This window comes from Mytilus californianus, unplaced genomic scaffold, assembly GCF_021869535.1.
Source record: "Mytilus californianus isolate M0D057914Y unplaced genomic scaffold, xbMytCali1.0.p SCAF_11, whole genome shotgun sequence".
Lineage (NCBI taxonomy): Eukaryota > Metazoa > Mollusca > Bivalvia > Mytilida > Mytilidae > Mytilus > Mytilus californianus.
Window position 1 is genome coordinate 37,977,806 of NW_026262593.1, and position 26,546 is coordinate 38,004,351.

The 26,546-nt window shown below is 31.1% G+C and overlaps 1 protein-coding gene and 1 long non-coding RNA gene across 2 annotated transcripts; both read right to left on the minus strand.

Moving 5' to 3' along the window:
- Nucleotides 1-325: 325 nt before the first annotated feature.
- Nucleotides 326-23,202, minus strand: LOC127720891 (uncharacterized). Its single transcript, XM_052227633.1, has 22 exons — nt 23,112-23,202; nt 22,637-22,810; nt 21,584-21,737; nt 21,261-21,319; nt 19,806-19,848; nt 19,315-19,475; nt 17,257-17,421; nt 16,215-16,424; nt 15,612-15,654; nt 14,340-14,506; nt 13,748-13,921; nt 12,145-12,354; nt 11,689-11,895; nt 10,785-10,946; nt 9,421-9,627; nt 8,149-8,191; nt 6,557-6,720; nt 6,195-6,368; nt 2,722-2,931; nt 2,028-2,070; nt 857-1,011; nt 326-537 (listed from the first exon to the last, which is right to left on the minus strand). The coding sequence occupies exons 1-22, from the start codon at nt 23,200-23,202 to the stop codon at nt 326-328; spliced, it is 3,228 nt and encodes a 1,075-aa protein (XP_052083593.1).
- An 821-nt stretch (nt 23,203-24,023) lies between these two features.
- LOC127720038 (uncharacterized) lies at nt 24,024-25,392 on the minus strand. The gene is made up of 3 exons (XR_007990592.1): nt 25,228-25,392; nt 24,633-24,842; nt 24,024-24,069 (listed from the first exon to the last, which is right to left on the minus strand). It is a non-coding gene; the product is annotated as an uncharacterized LOC127720038 (long non-coding RNA).
- Nucleotides 25,393-26,546: the final 1,154 nt, after the last annotated feature.

Consider the following 26,546-nt stretch of genomic DNA (forward strand, 5'->3'; position numbering starts at 1 on the left):
ATTACAGTCATCCTGCATTTAAACAACATACAATCCAAGATAAATATGTGATATTTATACAAAGGTTCATTTACAGGTATAATTTGACCTATAATTGTTTACTATTTACACATTGCGGCTTGGATGGAGAGTTGTCTCATTGTCACTCATACCACAATTTATTTATAATTATTCATGAAAGCAATATTTTTTTTAAGTGTTCTTCTAAATTATAAATTTTTGTGCTAGTACAGGTGTAAAACATCATTTTTCCTGCAATCTCTAACTCTCTCTCACATTTCTTTTTTTAGCTATCCATATAATGAATATTTTGATTCCAGACCATTTATCTGTAAATAGTGAATAGTTGATTGTTAAATGTTGGTTCACAATATAATTTTGACAAACCATTGCTATTGTAATAAGAAACATAGCAGGCTGTTTTGAGAAACTGGTCTATTTTTAGATCCTGCTTCAGCTGAACTTCTGCCCATTCTGGAAAGATCCCTCCAGACTTTGGTAAGTTCTTTTCTTCAAGCCAAGCAGCCAGTGAAAATTCTAAAACAAATATGAGAATCAGAGTAATTGTCAAAAAAGATATTAATAGAAGACTGAGAAACAGCTGCCAAATAAAAAGAAGACAGTAAAATGACAGCACTAATTATTTTTGAAAAAATAATGTAATTCTAGAACTACAAGTTGATATGGAAGATAGGTCAAAGGTCAAATATGTTTTTCTTCCAAATTGTGAAAAATCTTCGAATAGGTAGAGGGTCCAAAATAGATCCACTGGTTAGTAAAAGCTCAAGAAAGAAAAGAATTTTTCATATCATGAATAGGATTTCAACATTTCAATATCTTTACAGGATTGCATTACCATTTTCCTTTGATCTGTCACAGACTTCTTTGATTATTTTTCTTCCATCTAATATGACCTCATTCACTGAGCAGGTACCATTTGCTTCCAGGCACACCAATATGTTGAAGTACACCATATAACTGTTTTCTGCTGCTAAGTTGTAAACCACAATTCTATATAAAAAAATAAAAAATAAACAGTAAAAGTAACAGATATCAATTATGTTGACATAACTGTTTGTAATGTTTAAATCTGCTGTAAAAAACAACATGCATCATGTGGCAGTTGTTGTTCTTGGTTGCTGTCTGTAATATTTATTATTGTGGCAATTGTTGTTCTTGGTTGCTGTCTGTAATATTTATTATTGTGGCAGTTGTTGTTCTTGGTTGCTGTCTGTAATATTTATTATTGTGGCAGTTGTTGTTCTTGGTTGCTGTCTGTAATATTTATTATTGTGGCAGTTGTTGTTCTTAGTTGCTGTCTGTAATATTTATTATTGTGGCAGTTGTTGTTCTTGGTTGCTGTCTGTAATATTCATTATTGTGGCAGTTGTTGTTCTTAGTTGCTGTCTGTAATATTTATTATTGTGGCAGTTGTTGTTCTTGGTTGCTGTCTGTAATATTTATTATTGTGGCAGTTGTTGTTCTTGGTTGCTGTCTGTAATATTTATTATTGTGGCAGTTGTTGTTCTTAGTTGCTGTCTGTAATATTTATTATTGTGGCAGTTGTTGTTCTTGGTTGCTGTCTGTAATATTTATTATTGTGGCAGTTGTTGCTCTTAGTTGCTGTCTGTAATATTTATTATTATAGCAGTTGTTGTTCTTGGTTGCTGTCTGTAATATTTATAATTGGTTTAACTAGATATAAATAAGGCCATTGGTATTCACATTTGAACTGCTTCACATCTTGTCGCTTCCAAGTCATATATTTGTTCATTATAAAGTATAAGTTTGACTCATTGTTGAAGGCCATACAGTGACCTTTAGTTGCTAAGTAATACATTAACATTTGACTCTGATGGGCAGTTATATGTTTCATTGCAATTGTGCAACATCTCCTCATTTATAGAGTAGGTACAATTTGCTTCCAGGCACATCAAAATTGTTTAAACATATAACTATTTTAGCTGCCAATTGTATAAAAAAATCTTTAAACTACCAGTAATTTTATTTAAAACAAAATAACTTACTCAGTTCTCAACACACCAACAAGTTCATGCTTCATCAAAGTACCTAAAATTACAAATGTAGTCATTTTTATTTTAAACTTTGAACAGTGAATTATAATAGTAATAAGTATTTCAAAATTAAATAGCTCTTTACAAGTGACAATATAGCTATGGAAAATTATTACAACAGAAACCATTCAAGATTTAACCAATACTTGAAAATGGTCTGTTAAATTCTAAATTTATCAAAAGCTATGAAATAATCATTAATCGTTGAAGACCAATTGGTGGCCTTCAGCTGTTGCTGCTCTTTGGTCAGGTTGTTGTCTCTTTGATATATTTCCCATTTCCATTCTCAATTTTATTAGCATTGAAATCATTGCTGCTTTCTTGGCAGTGTGACTTCATTATAAACAAGAATGAATGTGTTGTGCTAAGCATTGTAACCTAGTACACTAGAAATTATAATTTTCAGAAAACAGGAAGGTGTTCCAACATATAAAATTGTCCCTAAAGATAAAACAAAATAATGCCCATACATTACAACTCATCACTGCCAAGCTTCTGGCCAAATATAAAGTCATTCAGTGTTTTCATTTTGTAAGAAAGGTGTGACAAATATATATATTTGTTTTTATTCAAGGTATCATGCTTTAGAATCGGTAGTATGACATGTCATATACATATCACAATATTTTATTTAATGCCAAATTACCCCATTTGTAATCCACCAATGATATATCCTCTGACAATCTTTCAAGTTGTAAAGACAGTTTCCTGTTGCAGTGGTTTATTGATAATGATACTTCCATTGTTCTACCTAGATCTTCTACATCAATACAACAGCTTACTGTGTCACAAGTATATCCCAAGTTACATGTTATTTCTCCAGACAGAACTGGCAGAGCTTCATCATCTGTACATACTATATTAAAAGACAGTGTTAAAATCTGTGTATCCAAATTAAATTAATAACAATTGACCAAAATTGATAAAAGAACACTGAATCTTAAGTGGTGAATTTTTCGACACAAAAACTGAAAATAATATCTGTTACGATTAAATTAAATATTCATTTATTGGCTGGCTTAATTATCATCAATTTGCTAACTATCATTTCTCTGACTGCTAACCTGCATATGTGCCTATATTTAACAATCTACAGAGCACCATTACTCTGAACAGCAAAAGGGAATAAAATGCTCCGCTGGGCGCAGCTTGATACGACTGCAGAGGTCGAACCCTGAACAGTTGGGCAAGTATGGACACAACATTCAAGCTTGATACAGCTCTGAATTTGGATTGTGATTAAATATTTGACACAGCATAGTTTTCTGACACAGAATGAATGTGGTCTAAGAACTTAAAAATTTTTAATTTACCTATTATGGTCCAATATCCAAAATCTAAATACATGGTTAGATTTAGCATATCAAAGAATCCAAAGAATTCAATTTTTGATGAAATCAAACAAAGTTTAATTTTGGACCCTTTTGACCTCAATGTGGACCAATTTGATAACGGGGCCCAAAAATCAAAATACATGGTTAGATTCAGCATATCAAAGAACCCCATATATTCAATTTTTGTTGAAATCAAACAAAGTTTAATTTTGGACCCCAACTTGGACCAACTTGAAAACTGGGCCCATAATCAAAAATCTAAACACGTTTAGATTCAGCATATCAAAGAACCCCAAGAATTCAATTTTTGTTACAGCTCTTTTCATAATGCTAGCAAGACAAAGGTTTGTTTTGCTTCTTTGCTTTGTTTGTATCAATGTTTGCTCAAGCATTGTAATTAAGATTGACATCTGAAAACAACATAAAAAGGCGGATTTAAACTTGTATACATTATATTTAAATTTGATTGGACATTATCAAATAATCAAATTTACCTATACACAGGTTTAACTCCGCCTACTTATATTGTTTGTAGATGTCAATCTTAATTACAATGCTTGAGCAAACATTTATACAAACAAAGCAAGCAAGCCAAACAAACCTTTGTCTTGCTAGCATTATGAAAAGAGCTGTAAAATCAAACTAAGTTTAATTTTGGACCCTTTGGACCTTAATGTAGACCAATTTAAAAAACGGGACCCAAAATTAAAAATCTAAATACACAGTTAGATTTGGCATATCAAAGAACCTCAATCATTCAATTTTTGATGAAATCAAACAAAGTTTAATTTTGGACCCTTTTGACCTCAATATGAACCATTTTGATAGCGGGAACCACAAATAAAAAATCTAAATACATGGTTAGATTCATCATATCAAAGAACCCCATATATTCAATTTTTGTTGAAATCAAACAAAGTTTAATTTTGGACCCAAATTTGGACCAACTTGAAAACTGGGCCCAAAATCAAAAATCTAAATACATGTTTAGATTCAGCATATCAAAGAACCCCATATATTCAATTTTTGTTAAAATCAAACTAAGTTTAATTTTGGACCCTTTGGACCTTAAGGTAGACCAATTTGAAAACTGGACCCAAAATTAAAAATCTACATACACCGTCAGATTCGAAATAACAAATAAATAAATGTGGTCAAAGATTTTACAAATCTAATGCGCCATACTGTGCAATTAAAGATTACTTCTTGAAATTTTTCAATATTTGAAATTTGAAAAAACAATAATATTTGAAGAATAATTCATTGACCCCCCACAATTTCTTTTTACCCCCCCCTTTTTTCCCCAAAAAAATTCTTTCAGTCAAGATATGGTCATAATCTCAATTCAAATTTCCAATGGAATTTGCAACCATAATTACCCATTTAAATTTACCATAGTGCTAACTTAATCTATTTTATAATAGAATTTAAAATATGGTGTCAAATCTTTCATATGGATTTTTTTGTAAAAAAAAAAAAGATGCAACATTTGCAGATATTTTTACTGGTCTTCCTTTATAAATATGCATTTCTTTAAACATAATTTAAAAGCAGTGTAAGGGAAGTAATCAAAACGTTGTATTTGGATTACCTCCCTTACACTGTTAAAATTGTCTTAATTGTTCATTAACCATTACTTTATACATAATTTAAAAGCAGTGTAAGGGAGGTAATTCAAATTATGTATTTGATTTATCTCCCTTACACTGCTTTAAATTATGTTTTGTTCTAAAGTATTTGTCCATTAACCAGGACAACCTTGTTTTTCCCCTTTTTTGCCCCTAATTCCTAAACGGTTTGAGCCATAACCCCCCAAAGCAAATCCTAACCATCCCTTTGTGGTATGGAAACTTGTGGTATAATTTCAGAGAGATCCATACACCGTTCTAACAAGTTATTGTCTGTACACTAGAAAATGCTTATTTTTGGCCCCTTTTTGGCCCCCAATTCCTTAACTGTTGGCACCATTATCCCCAAAATCAATCCCAACCTGCCTTTTGTGGTATTTAACCTTATGGTAAAATTTCATAGAGATCCATTCACTCAAACTAAAGTTATAGTGTGAAAACCAATGAGTCTTCGGACGACGACGACAACGACGACAACAACGACGCCAAAGTCATACCAATATACGACCACAAAAAATGTTTGCGGTCGTATAAAAATTGTCCATATCAAACATCACCTCAATATTGTCATCAGTAACAATATATTCAAATTTGAATTGGTTGAAAGATTCAGAGGTTACTGACAAAAAAAATAAATAGAGGGCTATTTTCCAGTCTATCCATAATCATAACTCCTGGATGGTGAAAGTGAAAATCAATCGTTAATACAGAACTTGACCTCCATTTTGTCATAAGTAACAAGATATTAGAATTTCAAAAGCATTGTTTGAATGGTTAATAAGTCATGGCACAGAAACATTTGGCAATTGCCGCCCTGACTGTTTAAGGCTGTATTACTTCCCCATTTGAATAACCAAATCATTTCTATGGAAAACTCAGGGTTAAAAATGTCTTATCAACCCTGTATCCTGTAATGATTGTCAGAATGGTGAAACTTTTGGCAGCCTTAAAACTGGTTACAATAGAGACTCTCTTTTTCAAAAGGTAAATATGAATGATCAATGTGTTTGACAGCAACCTAACAGCACGAAATACATCTACAGAAACAAATTCTAAAGTATATAAACATATATATCTAAACAATACATTCAGCACTTTATTGTCCTTAGTCTAGAAATAAACTGATCAGACTATGAAAGAAATATCCATTTACTTACATGACTTCCATCCATTGGTAGATGGACTGTATAAATCACTGAAGTTGTTACATCTCATAGAAAGAAGATAGTAAGACAAACCAAGATTTACAAACAACTCAGACACTGCAATACTGTCTAAACTCTCATTCTTAGCAAGTCCTCTTTCGTTTTTCCACTTTGATATGGAAAAATCTGTAAAAAAAAAAGAGTATATGTGCATCCTTTTAAAACTATATTTTTTTGTGAAAAGCATAAAAGAAAACTAAATTATAAACTTTTCCAACATGACTGGTGTATGGTACTTCCTTCTACAAGAAATCTTTAAGGGTAGAATTTTTTAATACCTTATTACAGAATAGTATATTACTAGTATAATATACCTTCTTCGATAAATCCTCCATTATAACTGCACTGTAAGATTGGTAGCATCATATTTTCCACTACAACATATTTATGTTCACAGGTATTTTGACTCTCTGTACATATACTTATATTCTTTGATATCAGATATGAATGTTCCATTTTAAGGTAGTGTATGGACAATCTAAAATATACAATATTGAATTTCTAATATAAGAAAATGTGTCCAAAAGACACCATGCCCAGCTCAAACTACCACATTTTCATTTCTAGTGAACCATGAAATTTATGTCAAAACCTTAATTTAAAATGTATCTTTTTTTTAAATCACATCTTTAAAATGAACATGTGTACTAATATTCAATTTGATGTGAAAATGTACTTTAACCAAACTTTGACATAAATCAGGATGAACAAGTAGAGGTACTGACTATTAAATGGAAAAAGACCTGAAAACATACGCCCCTCCCTTGACTATCCTCTTCTGTGCTAAAAAAAAATCCCTTTTTTCAATGATTAATCAATTTCTTTCAGATATCAATTAAATAATGCAGTTGATTTTATAGTGGAGGATGAAACATTAAACTAGAGGCTCTCAAGAGCCTGTGTCGCTCACCTGTATTTACTGATGCTTTGGAAATCATGTAAAATAAGGTTAAAATCATAATTAATAGTATTAGATATTAGATATTATAATGATATCTAAGATAATAACAAAAAACTGCAAAATTTTTGTAAAATTACTAACTCAGGGGCAGCAACCCAACAACGGGTTGTCGGATTCGTCTGAAAATTTCAGGGCAGATAAATCTAAATCTGATGAACATTTTTGCCACCTGTGAGATTTGCTCTAAATGCTTTAGTTTCAGAGATATAAAATTGACTATTAAGGGCAATAACTCCTAACGGGGTCGACTGACAATTTTGGACAACTTATTTGTAGATCTTACTTTGCTTAACATTATTGCTGTTTACAGTTTATCTCTATCTATAATAATATTCAAGATAATAACCAAAAACAGCAAAATTTCCTTAAAATTACCAATTCAGGGTCAGCAACCCAACAACAGGTTGTCAGATTTGTCTGAAAATTTCAGGGCAGATAGATCTTGACTTGATAATCAGTTTTACCCTACGTCAGATTTACTCTAAATGCTTTGGTTTCAGAGATATAAGCCAAAATCTACATTTTACCCCTATGTTCTATTTTTAGCCATGGCGGCCATCTTGGTTGGTTGGCGGGGTCATCGGACACATTTTTTAAACTAGATACCCTAATGATGATTGTGGCCAAGTTTGGTTAAATTTGGCCCAGTGGTTTTAGAGGAGAAGATTTTTGTAAAAGTTAACAGACGACGCCGACGACGGACGACGGACGCAAAGTGATGAGAAAAGTCAACTATCAAATAAGGTCTCACATTTCTCTACCCAATAATAGTAGCAATGTGAATTGTGCAGAATTTGTTAATTCAATTTGCTTAGTAATAGACCATTTCAAATATCTGAAATAGCTGATATTATAAATGATGAAAAATATGTATACCAGGTATATTAATAAATCTAATCTAATCAATAAACAAACAAATAATATAATTTATATTAATATACATACTCTATGTTCACAATTCCTGCTAATGAGAACTTCTTCACAGTACCTAGAATAGATAAAGTAAATTAAACAAAAATGCATGTTTTTTTGGTGATAAGCAAACCCCCACTTGCAATCGACATTATTGTTAAACAGAAAGTATTTGTCAAATAGATTTAACTGTTGAAAGTTACTGTGCTACCCACAATAAAATTGATATTGTCCATAGATTAAAAAAAAAATAGAGTGAAACTCAAAATAATAAACCTGTGTACCAAATAAATTCTACAATTATAATATAAACTGTTAAAGAGATATATGTCTTGCTTGGGTTGCCTAATCAATGAGTAGTTTAGTTCTACTTTTTGTGACTATCACTGAAGGGGAAACATATCATAATTTAATTGTTATAACATTCTTTACGAGTCAATTGCCATTTTTGGCAATATTGACTTATTTGCAGATCCTGTCCTGATGTTTATTTTTGTCATTTTCAGTTTTTGGTCAAAATAGGTATCAAGTATATCTTGACAATACTGTCATGTCAGATTTTCTATATCTAAAAAGTTTATAAGATAATAGACAATACTTGCATTTTACTCCTATCTTCCGTTTTAAGTCTTGGCAGCCATGTTGGTTGCAAGTCAGAAGTCTGGTATATTTTTCAAGGTGTCAGACCACCAATTAGAAATCCGTATCTGTTCAACCAAATTTTGCAATTTTCACAGCTTTCTAAATTTTTTACCTTAAGTTTAACTTCATAAAAACCAGGTATATCCTGAATTGTACATGTATCAGCTTTCTACATGCCAATTTTCAAAATACCTTTAAAGCCTTCTAAGAAAAAAACTGACCTCCCAACAGAGGTACTCCAAAAATAACCCCTGATTTTCTGGAAATCTTAAATTAGTATACTTAATACTTAGTGCATTAATCCTCAATTTTTAATGCAATCTCCTAGACAAGTAAATTTTGGCTCAAAAAGGTCTAAATATATTTCTCTTTCACCAAAAGTTTCATTTCTGTACATTTTTTTTGTTAGTTTAAGTAAACAAAGACATCAAAAGCACTATTTTGTGTCAGAGTAGGGCTACTTTTACATACATTCTAAATTGGAGGGAGTAATTGGTGGTCTGACACCTTTAAAACTAAATACCCAAGAGTTAATGGACAACAGATGAAGACAGACATCAATTGATTAATTTGGACCAGGTCAGCTACAGAGTCTAGTACTGCAACTTTCAACTGATAATTTACCAGAAATGGAAATAAAAAATTGTAGAAATTGTTTCTTACCAAAGGAAAACTCAGTTATTGAGGTGTTGTATACAAAATTGTCTATCCCAACAGTAACAACATAAGAACATGGATCAACTAGAACTGTGGTATGGAAGTCTCTGTTTAACTTGTAGTCATAGACACAACACTCAATACCAGTACATAATGCTGACAGATGGCATGGAATCTCTATGTAAGGCATTGCTGGTGTGTACAATGGGCATGCTGAAACATAGCCATAAAACATATAAACAATAAGGTAATGTAAAGATCAAAATGACAAGAAATTAAATATCAAAACATATACAGGTAGCTTTGCAACAACAACGTGGAACTTCTCATTGAAATTAAGTTTTTTCTATGGTATTTTCTCATGTCAGTGTCTACCCTTTTTCTTTTTCAATGATCATACAAAAAGTATAATCATTTGTAATAATAATCAGAACTTTATTCCAAAAAGTTAATTCCCTTAATAACCTTTATATTTTGAGAAGAAAAAAAATTCTGAAGTCATCAACTCTTTGTAGGTTGCATTTCTGTAAATATTGACAATGCATTTTCCCATAGGAACTCCCTTTACGGCTAAAACTGTACCACTTTTACTATGAAGTTTTGAAAAAAATCATATCCTAGAATGGAAAGTTCATACGCACTACTATTTTTTTCAAAGGTCAAAATATAGGGCAGTGCGGCATATTTTCAACGTGTATATGTCCCGAACTTCTAAGAGTTTAAACTAACACTAAATTTCTTAACAACCCCTACCTCAACTGTAGGGTTACCACAGATTTCAATATAAACAATATTCACAGGTATATTTACTGGTAACATTCCCAAGTTATGTCTCCATTACTGGTTACAGATCAGAACTGGGAACCAGTATGTAAACAAAATTAATTATCTATGAATATTCTATATCTCCCCAAAAGAGGCGTGGTTTGAGAAACAGCTGTATTTACAAAGTGCAACCTGTAACATACTACTTTTCAATATTTTAATCTAAGTATTTCATTGAACATTTGATAATTAAAATTATTTTGTTTCTCATGCCAATTTCAATGTCTTATAATTTTTCCCTTGTCTTGAATGACTGAATTAACAGTGCATGGCTGAAAAGAGTTTTATTAAAACAATTTCAGGAATGGTTCTCTACACATAAAACTATCAAAAAAATAAAATGAGTTCTATATACTGTAAATTCAGAAATCTTTACAATGCTTTTATTACTGAAAAATTTAGCAAGATTAAAACATTGCATTTTTTTATTTTGACAGAACTTTTATACACAGCCATTCCCAGAATTCCATTAAAAAAAAAGCACCCATATCTGAATTTACAGTAAGCAAAATGAAAAATATGCCTCTAAATCATACTACACAAACCATTTGTAAAGAACCAGTAGTGGAACTTGGTAAAATCTACCCAACATTGATCATCCAATAAATATGGTGCTATCCCAGTATCTTGAAACAGAAGAAGCTGTCCATAATCTGGCAGTGGTAGTGACATCTCTTTGGTCTGTAGCCAGGCTGCCAAGGAAAAGTCTGAAAAAGGAAGAAAATGTTATAAAAAGGAATAGTGTGGTACAGTACAGATGTCATTGGTAAATTACTTATAAAGTATTTAAAAACTTATCAAACTGTCTGTAACAAAAAATACATAAAAACAATCATTGCTTTAGAAGATTTAACAGCATCAAAAAATTGTTTAAGTGAAATATAAGTGCAATAAATGAAGCTTACTCCATCACTTTCTCTCTAAGTCTGTCTCCAGCCTAAAGCCTGTAGTCCAGTTGTTGTCATTGGTTGACGTGAGACACTATTTTTTTTAAGTAAATGTTATAATTTTAAATCAGGCCCTTGGTTTTCTCTTTTAAATTTGTTTTAAATTTTGTTCTCCTTGGGCTTTTTGTAGCTTTAAATTGTGCATGAGTTGTGCTTATTGCTCAATATTATGTATGAGTTGTGCGTGTTGTATAAAGTTATGCAGTGATGTGTTGTTGTTCACTGTCTAAAAAATAAAGATTCACGAAATACTTACATTCTCTACAAAGTTCAATCAAAAAATTACTACGCTTAAACTTGCGCTCTTTCTATAGAGAATTAGTTTCAATTGTGGTATATGATTCCACAACAGTGGAATCTATAAGCTTGATTTTACTACAAGTTAAGTGATCACAAATTGATGTCCTAACCACTCATGAATATAAAAGCTTTTTGTTTTTTAGATGTTTTTTTCAAAATAGAGAAAGTATTTTTACAGCAACTAATAATAAAAACACATTACTTGACTGATAATAGTTGGTATCCCATGCACACAAGGCCTTGGTCAGCCATGTGTGACTTAGTATCTGTGTAGATGCATGACAAGATTTGTTACTTTCAAAGCAAACACTCATGTTCAGGCTGACTAAGTACAGGCTTTCACCACTAAAATCCTCTATGCTGTAAGATAGACGCAATACACCAGCAAGCCAAAAACTTTCCTGCACTCCTTTAAGAGAAAAAAACACGCACTAATTTCTCATCTTATCTGATACATAGGTCGATTGTAACATATGCAGGGACCGTGGTGTAAAAAAGCAAGAATGAAACTACATAACACTGATTTTAAAGTCAAATGTTCGATAAACAATTTTTTACATTCCATTTGTTTAAGCTGTATTTGTTGATCCTATCCATTGACCTTGAAATTCAATATGATTAAAATTTATAGATATAATAAAACATAAAGCAAATATACCCCATTGGTAGTTTGTTAGTGAGATGTTTCTGTGGAATTTTTCAATGCCAACAGTTATCATCTGTTTGCAAGGATCTATATTCAGGTAGGTGTGGAAGGAGTATGGAATAAAGTCTACATCTACACAACATTCTACTGTGGTACAACTTGTATCTATATAGCAGGTTGTTGGTTCTTCAACCTGTGGAAGGTTTATATTATTAGCACAACCTGGAAATTAAAAAAAAAGTCCTTTTAATCAAATATCTTCACAGATCTTGATATCATGCGCACATTGCAGATCTATATATGAATAAAATTGATAATTCCATTGGATTAATTTTAAATGAACACCAAAAGTCATACTAATTGTAAATGTTATACATAAGACAAACATAAAGGAAACTAACAAAAGGATATCACATTCTCCATCAACTTTCATGGTTTACACAAACCTTTGTCTTCATGTCACTGCCTTTTAATATAGAACTTATATCTCCAATTCTTTTTTATAACATATCTCCTGTTGAGTCTATTACATAAATAAATATGTGCATGTATGTTTAGCCAAGGCTTCTCGAGATGAGATGAATAAAGCTTGGTAAATTTTGATACCATATAGCGGGTTATTTTGGCGGGGTGTTTATTTTCACTTATTTTGGCGGGTTATGGGTAATCGCGAACTTTAATTCCGCAAAAATTTATGCATACGTTCGGTACTATCTAATAACTAAAGCGTTTTGTAAACTCTCTATTTTTTTCCCATTCGTCGGACCATTAACAGTTTATGTTAACTTAAACAACATACATGCAAAAGGCCATTGTTCACTGGCTGTCAGGTGTTGATTAGTTAATTGGTTATATAATAGAATAATTAATAATATAAGAGTGTAAGGTACTTTGTCAGGTATTTTATCCTTATTAATTATTGTCAAATTATATAAGAGTCACTCATGATAATTTTTGTAATCTAATTAGTACATCAAAGGTCCGGTCAATTTCGTATTTTACCAACCGTAACATTTACAAGAAGTTTGTACACCTGTGACAAATATCTAAATACAGGTATTCTATTGATTAACTATTGATCAAAATATAATCAATAAATAAGACTTCATGCAGGTAAAACAATCATTTAACAATAACAATACACACTTGTTTGTCAATTTTCACAACTTTTTAACTGCAACTGTTTTAGTATCCGCCAAAATATTAATTTTGGGATTAAAGAATCCGCCAAAATAAAAACCGCCAAAGTTTTTCGTATACTTTGTTGCCTCTCAATCGCGAAATTTTACACCCACGAAAATAACCTGTTGTACGGTATAAACAAGAAAGTGTCCATATATATATATAGTACACTCGCACTAAAATTTTCTATGTTCATTTGATCGTGAAATTGGATTCAAAATTCTAATTAAGCATTAAAACTAGAAAGATCATATCATAGGTCACATGTGTACTAAGTTTTAAGTTGATTGGATTCCAACTTCATCAAAAACTACCTTGACCAAAAACTTTAACCTGAAGTGGGACAGACAAACAGATGCACAAACAACAAAAAACATTATGCCCCTAGGTGGGACATAAAAAGTACCATAGAAATCTGACTATTGTTTCCTACCTTTATTCCAACCAAGTATACTTGGATAGAAAGGTGATGATTGTCTTGAGCATTGTTCAACGTGTAGGTATGGTGATATCCCAAGACCATTAAGTAGTTCAGATATCATCCAATCTTCCAAATTTGATCCAGATGACAAAGAATGCTCATTATACCAAGTGTCCAAGGAGAATCCTGAACAAAAATTGTAAAAAATCATATATCAATATCACCTGGTTGTGAACATACTGAAAAGGTTGAAATAACTAGATCTGCCTTCCTCCTAGCTTCAGCTTTGGGCAAACTGTAAATTTAAATGCATTAAGTAGGTAAAAAAGATTTCAAAAGTTAACATTTCAAAGCTTAAAAATGTTTTAATATGCAAAACTGTGAAAAAAAAATGAAGAGAGCAGTACAATCTTAACAAAGCACTGTTGTGGGCACTTTCTTTCTAAATTCAATATTTGAAATTTCAAGGACTACACATTTCTACCTTTTACCATAACTATATATAATATGATCAAAAAATTTGAAAACAAAATATTTTTCAGCTTAAAAGTTTATTTTCCTAATAGTGCTATCCTTGCATGTTTTTAACTTAACATTGAATTACCAGGAGTAACAAATCCACTATTCCAATCACACTGTCTTTTGGGAAGTTTTGTATTTTGTAGAATGGTGAACTGATGATCACATTGAGGCTCTGTACTTTCATAGCAAAACTGAATTTTCATATTTACTAAGTAGAACCTCTCAGTATACAAGTCTTCAATACTGTATCTGAAATAGTGTTTTATAAAAGTATTATCCGAATGTTTTTTTTTTTTAGATTAATACTTTTCCAATTTCTTTCCTTTCATTTTACGCTACTTTATTTTTAATACTGGTCATAAAAAATGCTTTATCCTGCAATTAAGTGTCTTATCATTCAGATACAGCCCAACAGATATCGCTAGGCTATAGCTTTCAAGCTCTGCCCACTGACGGACTACGTTTGTGTATTGCTGTTGAGAGTGTTGTTTGAACCTGCGTGACATCAGAATGTGTATTGTAGTCGCATTCCAATGACGTATTGCTTGACCTTATGTGAACTATAGATTAATTTACGCATTTCTGTGAAGCTATATGAAAAAATCCATTTTCTGCTAACAGACAAACATGAACAGTATGATTAACTCCATATTTTTCTGCGCCAATCATCGAATGAATGTGAACATATGTAACACACAAAAACAACCATGCAACAATGTCAATTTCAGCATGTTAGTGAATGTCAAATTCAGTTCAAATTTTTGAAGTGCAGGACAAATCAAACACTTTTGATTTAAATCGGACTATGTTTTGTTATTTATTTTTACTGTTAAAATAAGTTATGTTATAATAAATAACTATTATCTTTGAGCAATGTAGTATTGTTGACCATTTGAGATTCTTTTCTGAGAACCTGTCTTCAGTTTAAAAGGGTTTAAAATACAAAATAAATGCAATAAATGTGAGTTTTTTTGTCTTTCAAAGCAAAAGCAATAAACGAAATTAATTGCAGGATAAAGACAATAACTGGTTAGTGTCTTTTTAAAAATATCAGCTGTATTTGTACTCGACTCGAAACAGGAGTAATAGCTCGCTAAAGCTCGCATTACACCTGTTTCTCAGCCTCATACAAATACAGCTGATATTTTTAAAAAGACACTAACCAGTTATTGTCTATATATTTCAATATATTTTTACACTAGCTATAAAATAAAAGCATGCAGTTAATTGCAAACACATATTCTACTCTAAGACTTCTAAAACTTATTGAATATATATCCTGATGGATTCAAGTATTCCTCGACCTATCAAAAAGACTCACATAACAATGTATATGATCTGGTTATTTACTTACTGAACTTGAATTAATCCCTGTAAGCTGAAGGAATAATAAGTCCCTAAAATAAAAAAAAAAAAAAAAAAGACTTGAACAAGATTATACATTAAAGATGTAAAGTCAAATTTGTTTACATCTTGCATGCATATTTTTTGTGGTTACAAAATAAAGTGGTTTGTTTAAATATATTAGCTCATTTGCAAAAAAGTTTATGTATTTAGCAATATGATGTTTCCATGTTTTTCTTTAATGTTGTTGTCCATTCCAAATTCTCAATCTCTTTAAAGACACATTCAATTAAGAGTCTTCCAAATAGTCAAAAGAATTTTAAGAGAAGTTAACTCACTAACAAGGTTCAAGTAAAAGAGCTATTCACAAGTAGTATTTACAACGTAAAAAATGCTCATCAAACGCTAAGTAATAACCTTCATCTGATATAATATTCATAAAAGTCTTGTTTATAGTGGTTTTCAAGACCAAAGAATTGATTATACATATCAATGTAATAACATCTATATACTTTAATCAAATTTAAAGTTTGTTTTTCTATATTTTGTTCATCACGTCATGTTTACAGCCTTCTATGGTATGTTTTATATTTTGCACTTGTAATGATCTTACCTAATTTGAAATCCAGTAAAGTGTCATTGTACTGTATTTTCTCTATACTGATACTTAGTTTCTTGTTACAGCTGTCCAACAGAAATGAGATTTCAAATGTCTGTTGCAATAAATTGTTCATAACACAACACTGAACCCCTGTACATGTATCAGTAATAAAACAGGATACATCTGATGGTAACATTGGTAAAGTCATGTCCATAGCACAATCTACAAAATACCACATGTCTATTGTATATATATAAATAAAATGTATTACATTGATATAATTGGTGTTTTTTTTTTTTTTCATAAGTACTGTTAATTCAGAAATTATTGCATGTATTTATTATTGCAATTGTTGAACTGTGGACAAAAATGAGAAAATAATTATTGTGATTATAGGAAAAACTACATAGAAATGATGCAATAGAAATTTATAATATGATTTTTTGGGGAGGGAATCCTAACCCAATCACAATATTCAGCAATATAAAAATCAATGCAGAATATTCTGAATTTACAGTAATTACAGATAAGTCTCACATGTTCTAAACATTATTATTCTGTACTCTATGAATAAAGTTGAATTCAATTTAAATGCAAAAAGTTAAAAACAAACTCATGTGTGTTGCATCCAATCAACTTTAAATATATCATATACAAATTAGTTAAGGAAAATGGGTAACTCATGTATTATTTTCCACCTTTAAGAGATTTACTGACAAACTCTCTTGCATAATAGATTGAAGTGATCTTCCCAAAGTTAAACTGAGCCAATAGCTTGTGATAAATAAATCCCAATCTCATCTTTGTGAAATTCAAAATCATATATTGTAAACTCAGAAATTTTTTATTTAATACGATTTTGTCATTTTAGACTAAAATGCGATTTTTTTATTTTTGCGATATTGAGAAAAATCCTGTTTAATTCTTATAAAATATTTCAAAAAGCCAGTTTAAATTATTGTGGTTATAACCCTGTCGCATTTTTCACAATAATTAAAACATCGCAATAATTTCTGAATTTACAGTATTTCATTTGGTCTAATGATAACTTTACCTTTAGTCCAACTATTATTGTAAGGATAGACAAGTCTAGAACACTTGTTATCCAGAAGGTAATGGCCTACATTTGTTTCTTCGTACAACTGGTATAAGATATCACCAGGAATTGAATCATTAATCTCCAAGTTTTTCTTATGCAGCCAGTTTGTCAATGAAAAATCTAAAAAAAAAACATGTAAGAGAAAACTCTATCAACTGATGGATCATAATAATTAAAAGAAAACAATAGTTTCTTCTGTTACCTATTCTATCATCAGATTAGGACCTCTTTTAAACTGAGCTTTACATTGCATTTTGCTATGTTTGTTTATTCTACATTGGCTAGAGGTATATGGGGAGGTTTGAGATCTCACAAAAGATGTTTAACCCCACCAAAATTTTGTACCTGTTCAAAATCAGGAACCTCTATAGCCTTTGTTAGTCTTCTGCATTCACAAAATTTTTGGTTCATTTTTAGGTTTAGGAGTTTGATATGGCGTTAATTACACTGAACTATAAATATATTATTGGTAAGGGGCCAGCTTAAGCTTGCCTCCAGGTGAAGGCCCATTGGTGGCCTATTTTCTGGTCTTTGGTTGGGTTGTTCATTCTTTGACACATTCCCTGCTTCCATTCTTTATTCTAATATTAAATCACAGGTATTTCTAACATAACTTAAAATTACAACATGAAAAGGCTTTATTGCAATTGTCTTTGAATTATAATTTATAAGATTTCTTTACTTGTATTTTGATATAAAACAGTTAAGAAAATACAATAAATTGGGAATGTATCAATGGGACACAGATGATTCCCCCGCTTGCATATAACGTTGTAGAGGGACATAACTCAAGAATCATTGAAGTGACGCTACCTAAATTTAAACATGATCAGTGTTTTGTGGTAACAAGCATTGTGTATGAGTTTCATAACATTTGGTTGATGCAAAATGTTAGTTAACGGAAACTAAAAATTCAGCATTTTTTTCCATTTGTAAAGGGGTATAACTATAGAATGGTAAAAGTGTCTCCACCAAAATTTAAACTTGATCTGTGTTTTGAAGTAATAAGCATTATGTATATTAAGATAACATTTTGATGAGGCACACTAAAATTAGAGAACAGACGAAAAAATTCAGCAATTTTTCAATTTGTAAAGATGCATAACTCTAGCGAGGTAAAAGTGAAGCCACTAAAATTCAAACTTGATCTGTGTTTTCAAGTAATAAGCATTGCATATGATTCATAACATTTAGTTGAGGCTAACTAAAGTTAGAGAACAGAAACTGTAAAGGGACATAACTCTAGAATGGTAAAAGTGAAGGTACCATGTATCAGTTTTATAAGTGACGGTATTGTGTATAAGTTTCATAACAGGAAAACTTAAGTTAAAGAAGGGAAACCAAATTTTGGACGTATAGATGGACAAGGGTAAATTTAATGCCCCCTCCCATATGACAGGGGCATATAAAATAACTTTGATTTCAAGAGTTTATATTAATTGAGCATTTTTGTCTTACTAGGCTTTTTGTCCTTTGACTTTCTGTCCTACATTTGAACTCTATTAGCCATGTTCCAGTCGAGCAATTTTGGTCTGAATAGATGATATATAAAAATAAGGAGAAATGGTATGATTGCCAATGCGAGAACTATCCACCAAAGTTCAAATGAAGTGGATATAAGTTATTATAGGCAACCATACATCCTTCAACAATGAGAAAAACCCATACTATATGGTCAACTATAAAAGGCCCCCGCATATTCTTGATAAAATTAAATAAGTATTGATCACTTGCAAGAAAATTGGTGAAAAGGTGCAAGGTTTATAATTGTATGTTTACTTTTATAACATATAGATCTTGATAGGAAAAGGGGGACATTTTAATTCTTGTTTAATTAGACTACATCAGTCTCGAGCCAGGGTATTTTGACCCTGTGTTGTTTTGCTGTCTGGAAATCTATTTTCTTGCAGAGTTGGGCATTGGTGGTTAAATGTGATCTGTTTTGGATGTCTTTTTTATGTATTATACAATTGATTTAGTAAATGTGATTATAAAAGAAAGCGGTAAACATACTTGAAATATAGAAATCAGACGACCAATCACAGACTGCTTTTGGTAGTAGATTGTTCTCCAGTATAATGTTGTATTCCTCTTCACTTTTGGCATCAAAATTAACTGATGCATTGAGGCTGATTAGATAGAACTTTTCTCCATACAAATTTTTAATAGTGAATCTGAAATAAAGATAAATATCTGAATGTTTCCTTACATTGAAATAATGTCACAGGTACTAATCAGTCTACTGAACTGTCAAAACAAGGGGATGAATGCAAATTGTATTTAGCAGTATTTGGATTATTCACAGAATTAACATAGAAATTATAAAAAAGTCTTGTAAACTTGCAGAAAAGGGATGTTATATATTTTTAGCCATGTAAAGGTAAATGTAATTATTATCAGATAGCAGAATACTCTCAGACTTCCATATGTTATCAATGCTAATTTCATCATTACTTTTTCCAAGTTTTATAGCTTATAACAGCATACAAGCAATCCAAACTTACGCAATCTGTATGACTCCATAGAGATCTAAATATTCCTGTTTTTCTGGAAAAAAGCAAAGTTACATATTTAGAGTCATATTGACACAGCTATACACAAATTTTACAGTGTATTCTATTCACTCTAAAATAGATTTTTCCTCAATAATTTTTTTGAAAAATTACTGAAATTGAAATTGATCAGAAAAACTAAAAATGTTGTGGGTCAAGTAACATGAATTAAACTGTTTTACTTGTGTTGAAATGAGATTTTGCATATTCACAGGATATTATTTATGAAAATGTCTGCACTCTATTAAGCATTTACTGTTGTTTTAATTGGAAGGTACATACCATGAAGAGGTTGGTATATTGCAAGCAATTGATTTAGAGAATCCAATGATTAGATAATAATTGCAAGTGGTTGTTTTTATAATAAGAGTGCACACACAAGCAAATTTATTTATCATGATTGAATTCATGTCAAAAGTCTTTAATATGAAGTTTTTACTATAAGTACATGTATCATATAAACTTATCAATAATCCATGTAAATGAGGTCAATGTCGGGTGAATTCTTCAAGACACACGGTCACCCTTACAATCATACAATTGACCAAATATATTTAACCTAATGCTTACAGTATCTGATAAGCATACATAATTATGAACACTTAACATTGATCAATGAACTATTAAAATGAGGTCAAGGTCAGATGAAACCTGTCAGACAGACATTCATTTCTTTCAACAATGAGGGTGCCAATGATTAGGACATGTTAAAGATATGCTTTGGGTCCTCTTGTGTTTAAAATCACTCAGGAAGATTTTGACTAGTTGGAAGGAATGTATAGATAAGATAAGCCCAACTTTTCAGCTTCAGCCGATACAATCAATCAATTTGTACAATAAACAGCTGCGCCATGAGCGCATGATACGCCCATCACATTTTCTAAGAATAAAGTTCAATAACTTCTCAATGTCATATCAGAAATTTATGCAAAATTAAAGGGAGATTATCTTAATAGATATAAACAAAGTTTAATGAAAACTGCTCAAAGCACTGTAAAGGTATTGTCGGAAATCTGGAAAATCCCCCTTTTTTATGAATAAAACCCAATAACTCAGAAACGTAAAATCAAAAATTTATAAAAAACAAAAGGGAGCTCACGTCAAAAGATATAAACAATTCACCAAAGTTTCATGCAAATTGGTTAAAGCGTTTTTGAGTTAATGTCCAACATGTTTACGAGGGACGGACAGATGGACGGATGGACAAATGGAGGGATGGACAGACGGACAGCGGTATACCATAATAAGTCCTGTAAACGGGCGTATAAAAAAATCAATTAAGAACAGTAACTTTGTAAGGTAAAATCAATCTAACTTACCCCATACATAATCATACAATGTAACATCAAAGCTCAGTTTCTCTATTCTGACTGTCAAACTGAAGTCACATGGATCAATCAGACTTACCCCATACATAATCATACAATGTAACATCAAAGCTCAATTTCTCTATCCTGACTGTCAACCTGAAGTCACATGGATCAATCAGACTTACCCCACACATAATCATACAATGTAACATCAAAGCTCAATTTCTCTATCCTGACTGTCAACCTGAAGTCACATGGATCAATCAGACTTACCCCATACATAATCATACAATGTAACATCAAAGCTCAATTTCTCTATCCTGACTGTCAACCTGAAGTCACATGGTTCAACCAGACTTACCCCATACATAATCATACAATGTAACATCAAAGCTCAATTTCTCTATCCTGACTGTTAACCTGAAGTCACATGGATCAATCTTGACTCCTATCTCTAAAGACTTTCCAAGTTCGTTGACATCAATACAACACTGGACTGCTGTACAGGACTGATCAATGTAACAGTTCATATTACTCAGGAGTGATGGTAGATTCCTCATTTCTTGTGGACAATCTATAAAAAAAAAGTCATAAGAATTTCATATATTCAAAATATAGATACCCAATAAAATGAGCAGCAGTTTCAAGAGAGTATACATATGTCAAGTGCATATTGAAATTTCTGCCAGATCTACAATAAAATGGAGGATTTAAAAGGCATCTTTATGGAAGTTAGTAAAATGACCCTGTAAAAAGATTGCCCGAGAATATCCTCTGGTGTATTGATAATCCACTCAATATCCTAATAACAGTGAAAAGTTTGTGGTAATTTGATTCAAGAATACTAGAGCAAAAGAGGGACAAGTAAAAAAATTACAATAAATCTTACAATTGAATTCTCATAACTCTAGAATGACAAATTTTGAAATTGAAAGCAAATTGAGTTATAATACAAAGTGTTGTCATACTGATGCTAAAAAATATAGGACAGATCTATAAAAACTGTTAATTTGGTGATTAATTGCCCCTTTAATTGGTTCATAAACTGGAAGTAGACACTTCATGGCCTATGTCTCATGAAAATGCTTAAAGGTCCTATGCATTCCATAATTTTAGAAATACTATAGTAAAATCAATTCATTTACAATAAACAACATGAGTTGCAGTTTTTTACAAGTGTTACTTGCTTTCAGACAACCAAATTTTAAATATTTCTTGCTTGTTTGGAACTTTAACACAACATAAGAAGAATACAATAATTTTTATGAAAAGGGCCACTACCATGGTTAAGAATTTTAACAGCAGCTCATTCAAGAGAAACATTTTTTTTTCATTTATGTGGTTTTGATGCACCAATTGTTATTGTTACTTTCGGAACCATATCATACCTATATTAAAAAAACAATGCATCTTAATGAAATCATTTTACATTGAAAAATGAAAAAGTGTAATGAAATAGTGTATGTATCAAACCTGTTCTCCATCCATCAGTTTGAGGAACATATGGAGAGCTAAATCTTTGACAAGAATTTTCCAATAGGAATGGAGCTATTCCAAGAGTTTCTTCAAGCTTTCTGATCTCCAACTGACTCAATGGTTGTGAGGTATCAACACCAGATGATTTCTTCCATGAGGAAAGACTAAAACCTATCAATATAAATTCATGCATTACTTTACACCCAAACTCATACTGGAGTTATCTAATTTTCATGCAGCTGGTCAGTCCAATTTAGTTTTTACCTATTTAAACATTCTTAGTAATGCTCTGATAGATGTTGGGATCAGTAAATTTCCATATAATTTATCAGAACCAATTCAAATCAATCCAGGATGCAAGAAATTAAAGCGGCGAATAACATAGTTCTGATAGTATCTACTAATATGTGGAGTGTACTAGCTTGCAATTCTAGATTCTATTAATAATTATATAACAGTTTATTAATAGTACTTATTGTAAGGAAGGTTATTTTCAACAGTAACAAACTTCCAACAGGAAGTTTTTGATGTACAGAGGCTTCAGAAATACAAATCTTCTGCATTTCCTAGACTGAGTAGTAACATATGAATTTTCATACTAATGGGTATTGAAATACTGTATGTCAAATATGTTGAGATTATTATCAGTAGAGAAAGGTATGAATGACATCAACTTACTTGAATTTTTAAACCCAGTCTGCCATTTGCATGGTTTCTTTGCCAGTTTAGTTTTATTCAGGACTACTTGGTCAATTAAACAAGGCTTGGAAGATTCAAAGCATACACTGACATTCATATCTACCAAGTAAGTACTATCACTCTCCAGATCATATATCGAATAACTATAAAAAAGGTTCAAGTCAAGAGGTTCATCACAAGAATTTTTAGACTTATATTGAACTTTATTTATAAAGCTATGATTAAAGCTGAAAGGAAACATGGTTATCTCAATGTAAAATGTTTAGAAACCAACATTGGCAAATTACACTTTCTTAGTATTAACCAAATTCATATTCATCTTTACCATTAACTTATTTTCATTGCTATTTAATTTTTTAACATTGATACTTAATTTAAATCCATTTTTTTCTCAAGTGAAACAACTTGCTTCAGATGACTTTCCTCATACTTCATTTTGCGCAGTTTTGAATTACAACCAGACATTTTTTATAACAGTTTTTGTTAGAAATGTCCTTGATCATTTGTACAAAAATTGGTTAACATGTGAAGACAATTCTTTTTTCAGCATCAGCAGCCACAAATAGGAAGAAGCAATTTCAGATTTTTTTCATTAGTTAGTAGCACATTTGCAAAAGACAACAATTACGAGTACTGCATCTTTAACAAATATCTAATGAAGTGATAAAAATTTCACAAATATACTTACTCCATACATATAACACTATTCAAATATAGTTTCTTGCGGACTCCTACAAATAAAAATAAGAAATTACTGAATGAACAGAAAAACAAAAACATATCTCCAATAGAACACCATGTAAATTTGCAATATCACATATCAATGTTCAGTGATTTCCGATATCCAAGTAAAAACTCATCTATTTATATGTTTTTTTCTGTATAGAAAATCATAATGAACATGTATATTAATTTTCAATATGATGCATTGTTGTTTGCAGGCCATAAAATGCTTTACCATAGTTATATTTGACAAAACCTTTCAGAATATTGGGTCCTCTATGCTTTTCTATGGCATACTCTACTTTGTATCTGTGATGAGTTTTTTTTAGTCAATTTTAATGTACTTAGTGTATTTTAAAATATAATCATATCATTCTGTTGTTGTCAAATTTATCCAGAAATAATCAATTCTAGTCCTGAGTTTTGATTAAACAAATGCTTCAGATTATTAATTTTACAAGGTCTTATTTAAAAGAAATCTAAATTTGTATCAGTTGATTATGCATCAAAAGTACCACCAACTAACTATAAATACATTGTTGTATGTTCTATACATTCATTGCAAACTTACCCCAATCAAATTCATAAAGAGATATTGCAAAAACAAAATTTTCAATCCCAACAATTAATTTTTCATCACATGGATCCAGTCTCAAGACAAGATTAAATGAATGATGAAACATATCAACATCTATGCAACAGTCCACTTCGGTACATGAAGATAATAAGACACATGTCATTCCTGGGTGAAGTTCAGGAAGTTCTGTTGTTACAGGGCAATCTGAAAACAAGATACAAATTATGTGAAAACAAAATACAAAATACAAAATAATCCAATATGACAATAAACAGTATCTTAAAGACCACAAATGCATATCTAAACTAACTACTCTCTTGAATACCTTTTTTTCAAATTTTGCTTTTATTTGAAGAATTCACATAGATTTATTCTTTATTAAAATTTCTAACTTTGTAATGTTGGTCTATTTATAAACGAGAAGATCTTAGTTTAACATAATCACAACATCATATATTCATGTTATTTTTCTACTGGCAAATGTTTAAATATATGGCTCATTAATATAAACTGTTTTATAGCATATGTTATAGACTAATGTTATATGCAGAAATACAGAAATAAAAGTAATCTTATAGTACTCTTCTACCTCTTTTCCAACCAAGGTTTTCTGGTTGATAAAACATTCCATTTCTGATACAGGAAGGACTCTTGAAAAACTTAGATATCCCAAGGTCACTTGAAACTTGTATAATTGCTAGCTCTGTGAGATTTGTAAGATCTTCTCCTCTTGTCCTTGTCCAATCTTCTAGGGAAAAATCTGCAAAAAATTTAAACAAATTAAAATTAAGTATCATCTAAACTAAGGCTTCAAAATGCATAAGATTTCTCTGTTTTCATCATAACTTTCTTTTAAAAAAAATCTGAAACTGCAATTCTAAGAACATGCATCTTATAGATAGATTGATTGATTGATTGTTGGTTGCTTAACGTCCAGTGGCAAATATTTCATGCATATTCAGGACGAGAACAAGTTCACAATAAATACAATATGTAGGTTCTTCTGTAATAGATTAAGGGATTAAGGTCGGAGAAATTTAGACTGCCACGGGAAATAAGGGTACATTGAATAGGGACGGAAATTTTGCCTTGCAACAGGTCACCTACGGACCCCTCAAAGAGTTGTTGCAAGGGTTCTTAACGTGCAAAGAGCGTGGCATTCTCTTTACTCTTATAGATAGAAGAAGAATTCTAATGTTAACTATTAAATATAAATGAATGCACACAATTATAGGTTTACCCAACTGTACTGATCATGAATTAATTTTGGTTAACAGACTTTGAGATAAAGGTTTTATCGCATAAACTTTACATTCATTAAAATGAGGTAAAGGTCAGATGAGCCCAGAGAGATGGATGTGGCCACAGACCACAATTAATTCCCCCTATTAGTTCTTTATAACGTTGTGTCGCATTAAAAAAAAATAACCTGTTTTTTTTGTCAAATCTTTTGTGTGTGTAATGTACAGTACAAGTCCAAAAATATATCCAAGTTTCAGAAATATTGAACGTTTACATCTTACAAATTTAGCCAATACACATCCATACCCCTATGGACAAGTCAAGAGATGTCCCAAAAACTGTAAATATTACCTTTTTGCACCTGGCCTAATCACTCTTTCCATATCAAAATCAGTTAAAATAACACATCCAAAAATTTATTTCAGCTCCCTTCTTTCATTTCCACCTTATAAAGACTAAGAAATGTATGAGAAAAGGAAAGAAACTAGAGGCTCTCAAGAGCCTGTGTCGCTCACCTGATTCTACTTTGGTTTTGGAAATCATGTAAAAATAGATTAAAATCATAACAGATACCCTAATAATGAGTGAGGCTAAATTTGGTTTAATATTGGTCCTGTAATTTAATAAAAAATCCTTGCAGCCATCTTGAACAGTAAATCGGCAACA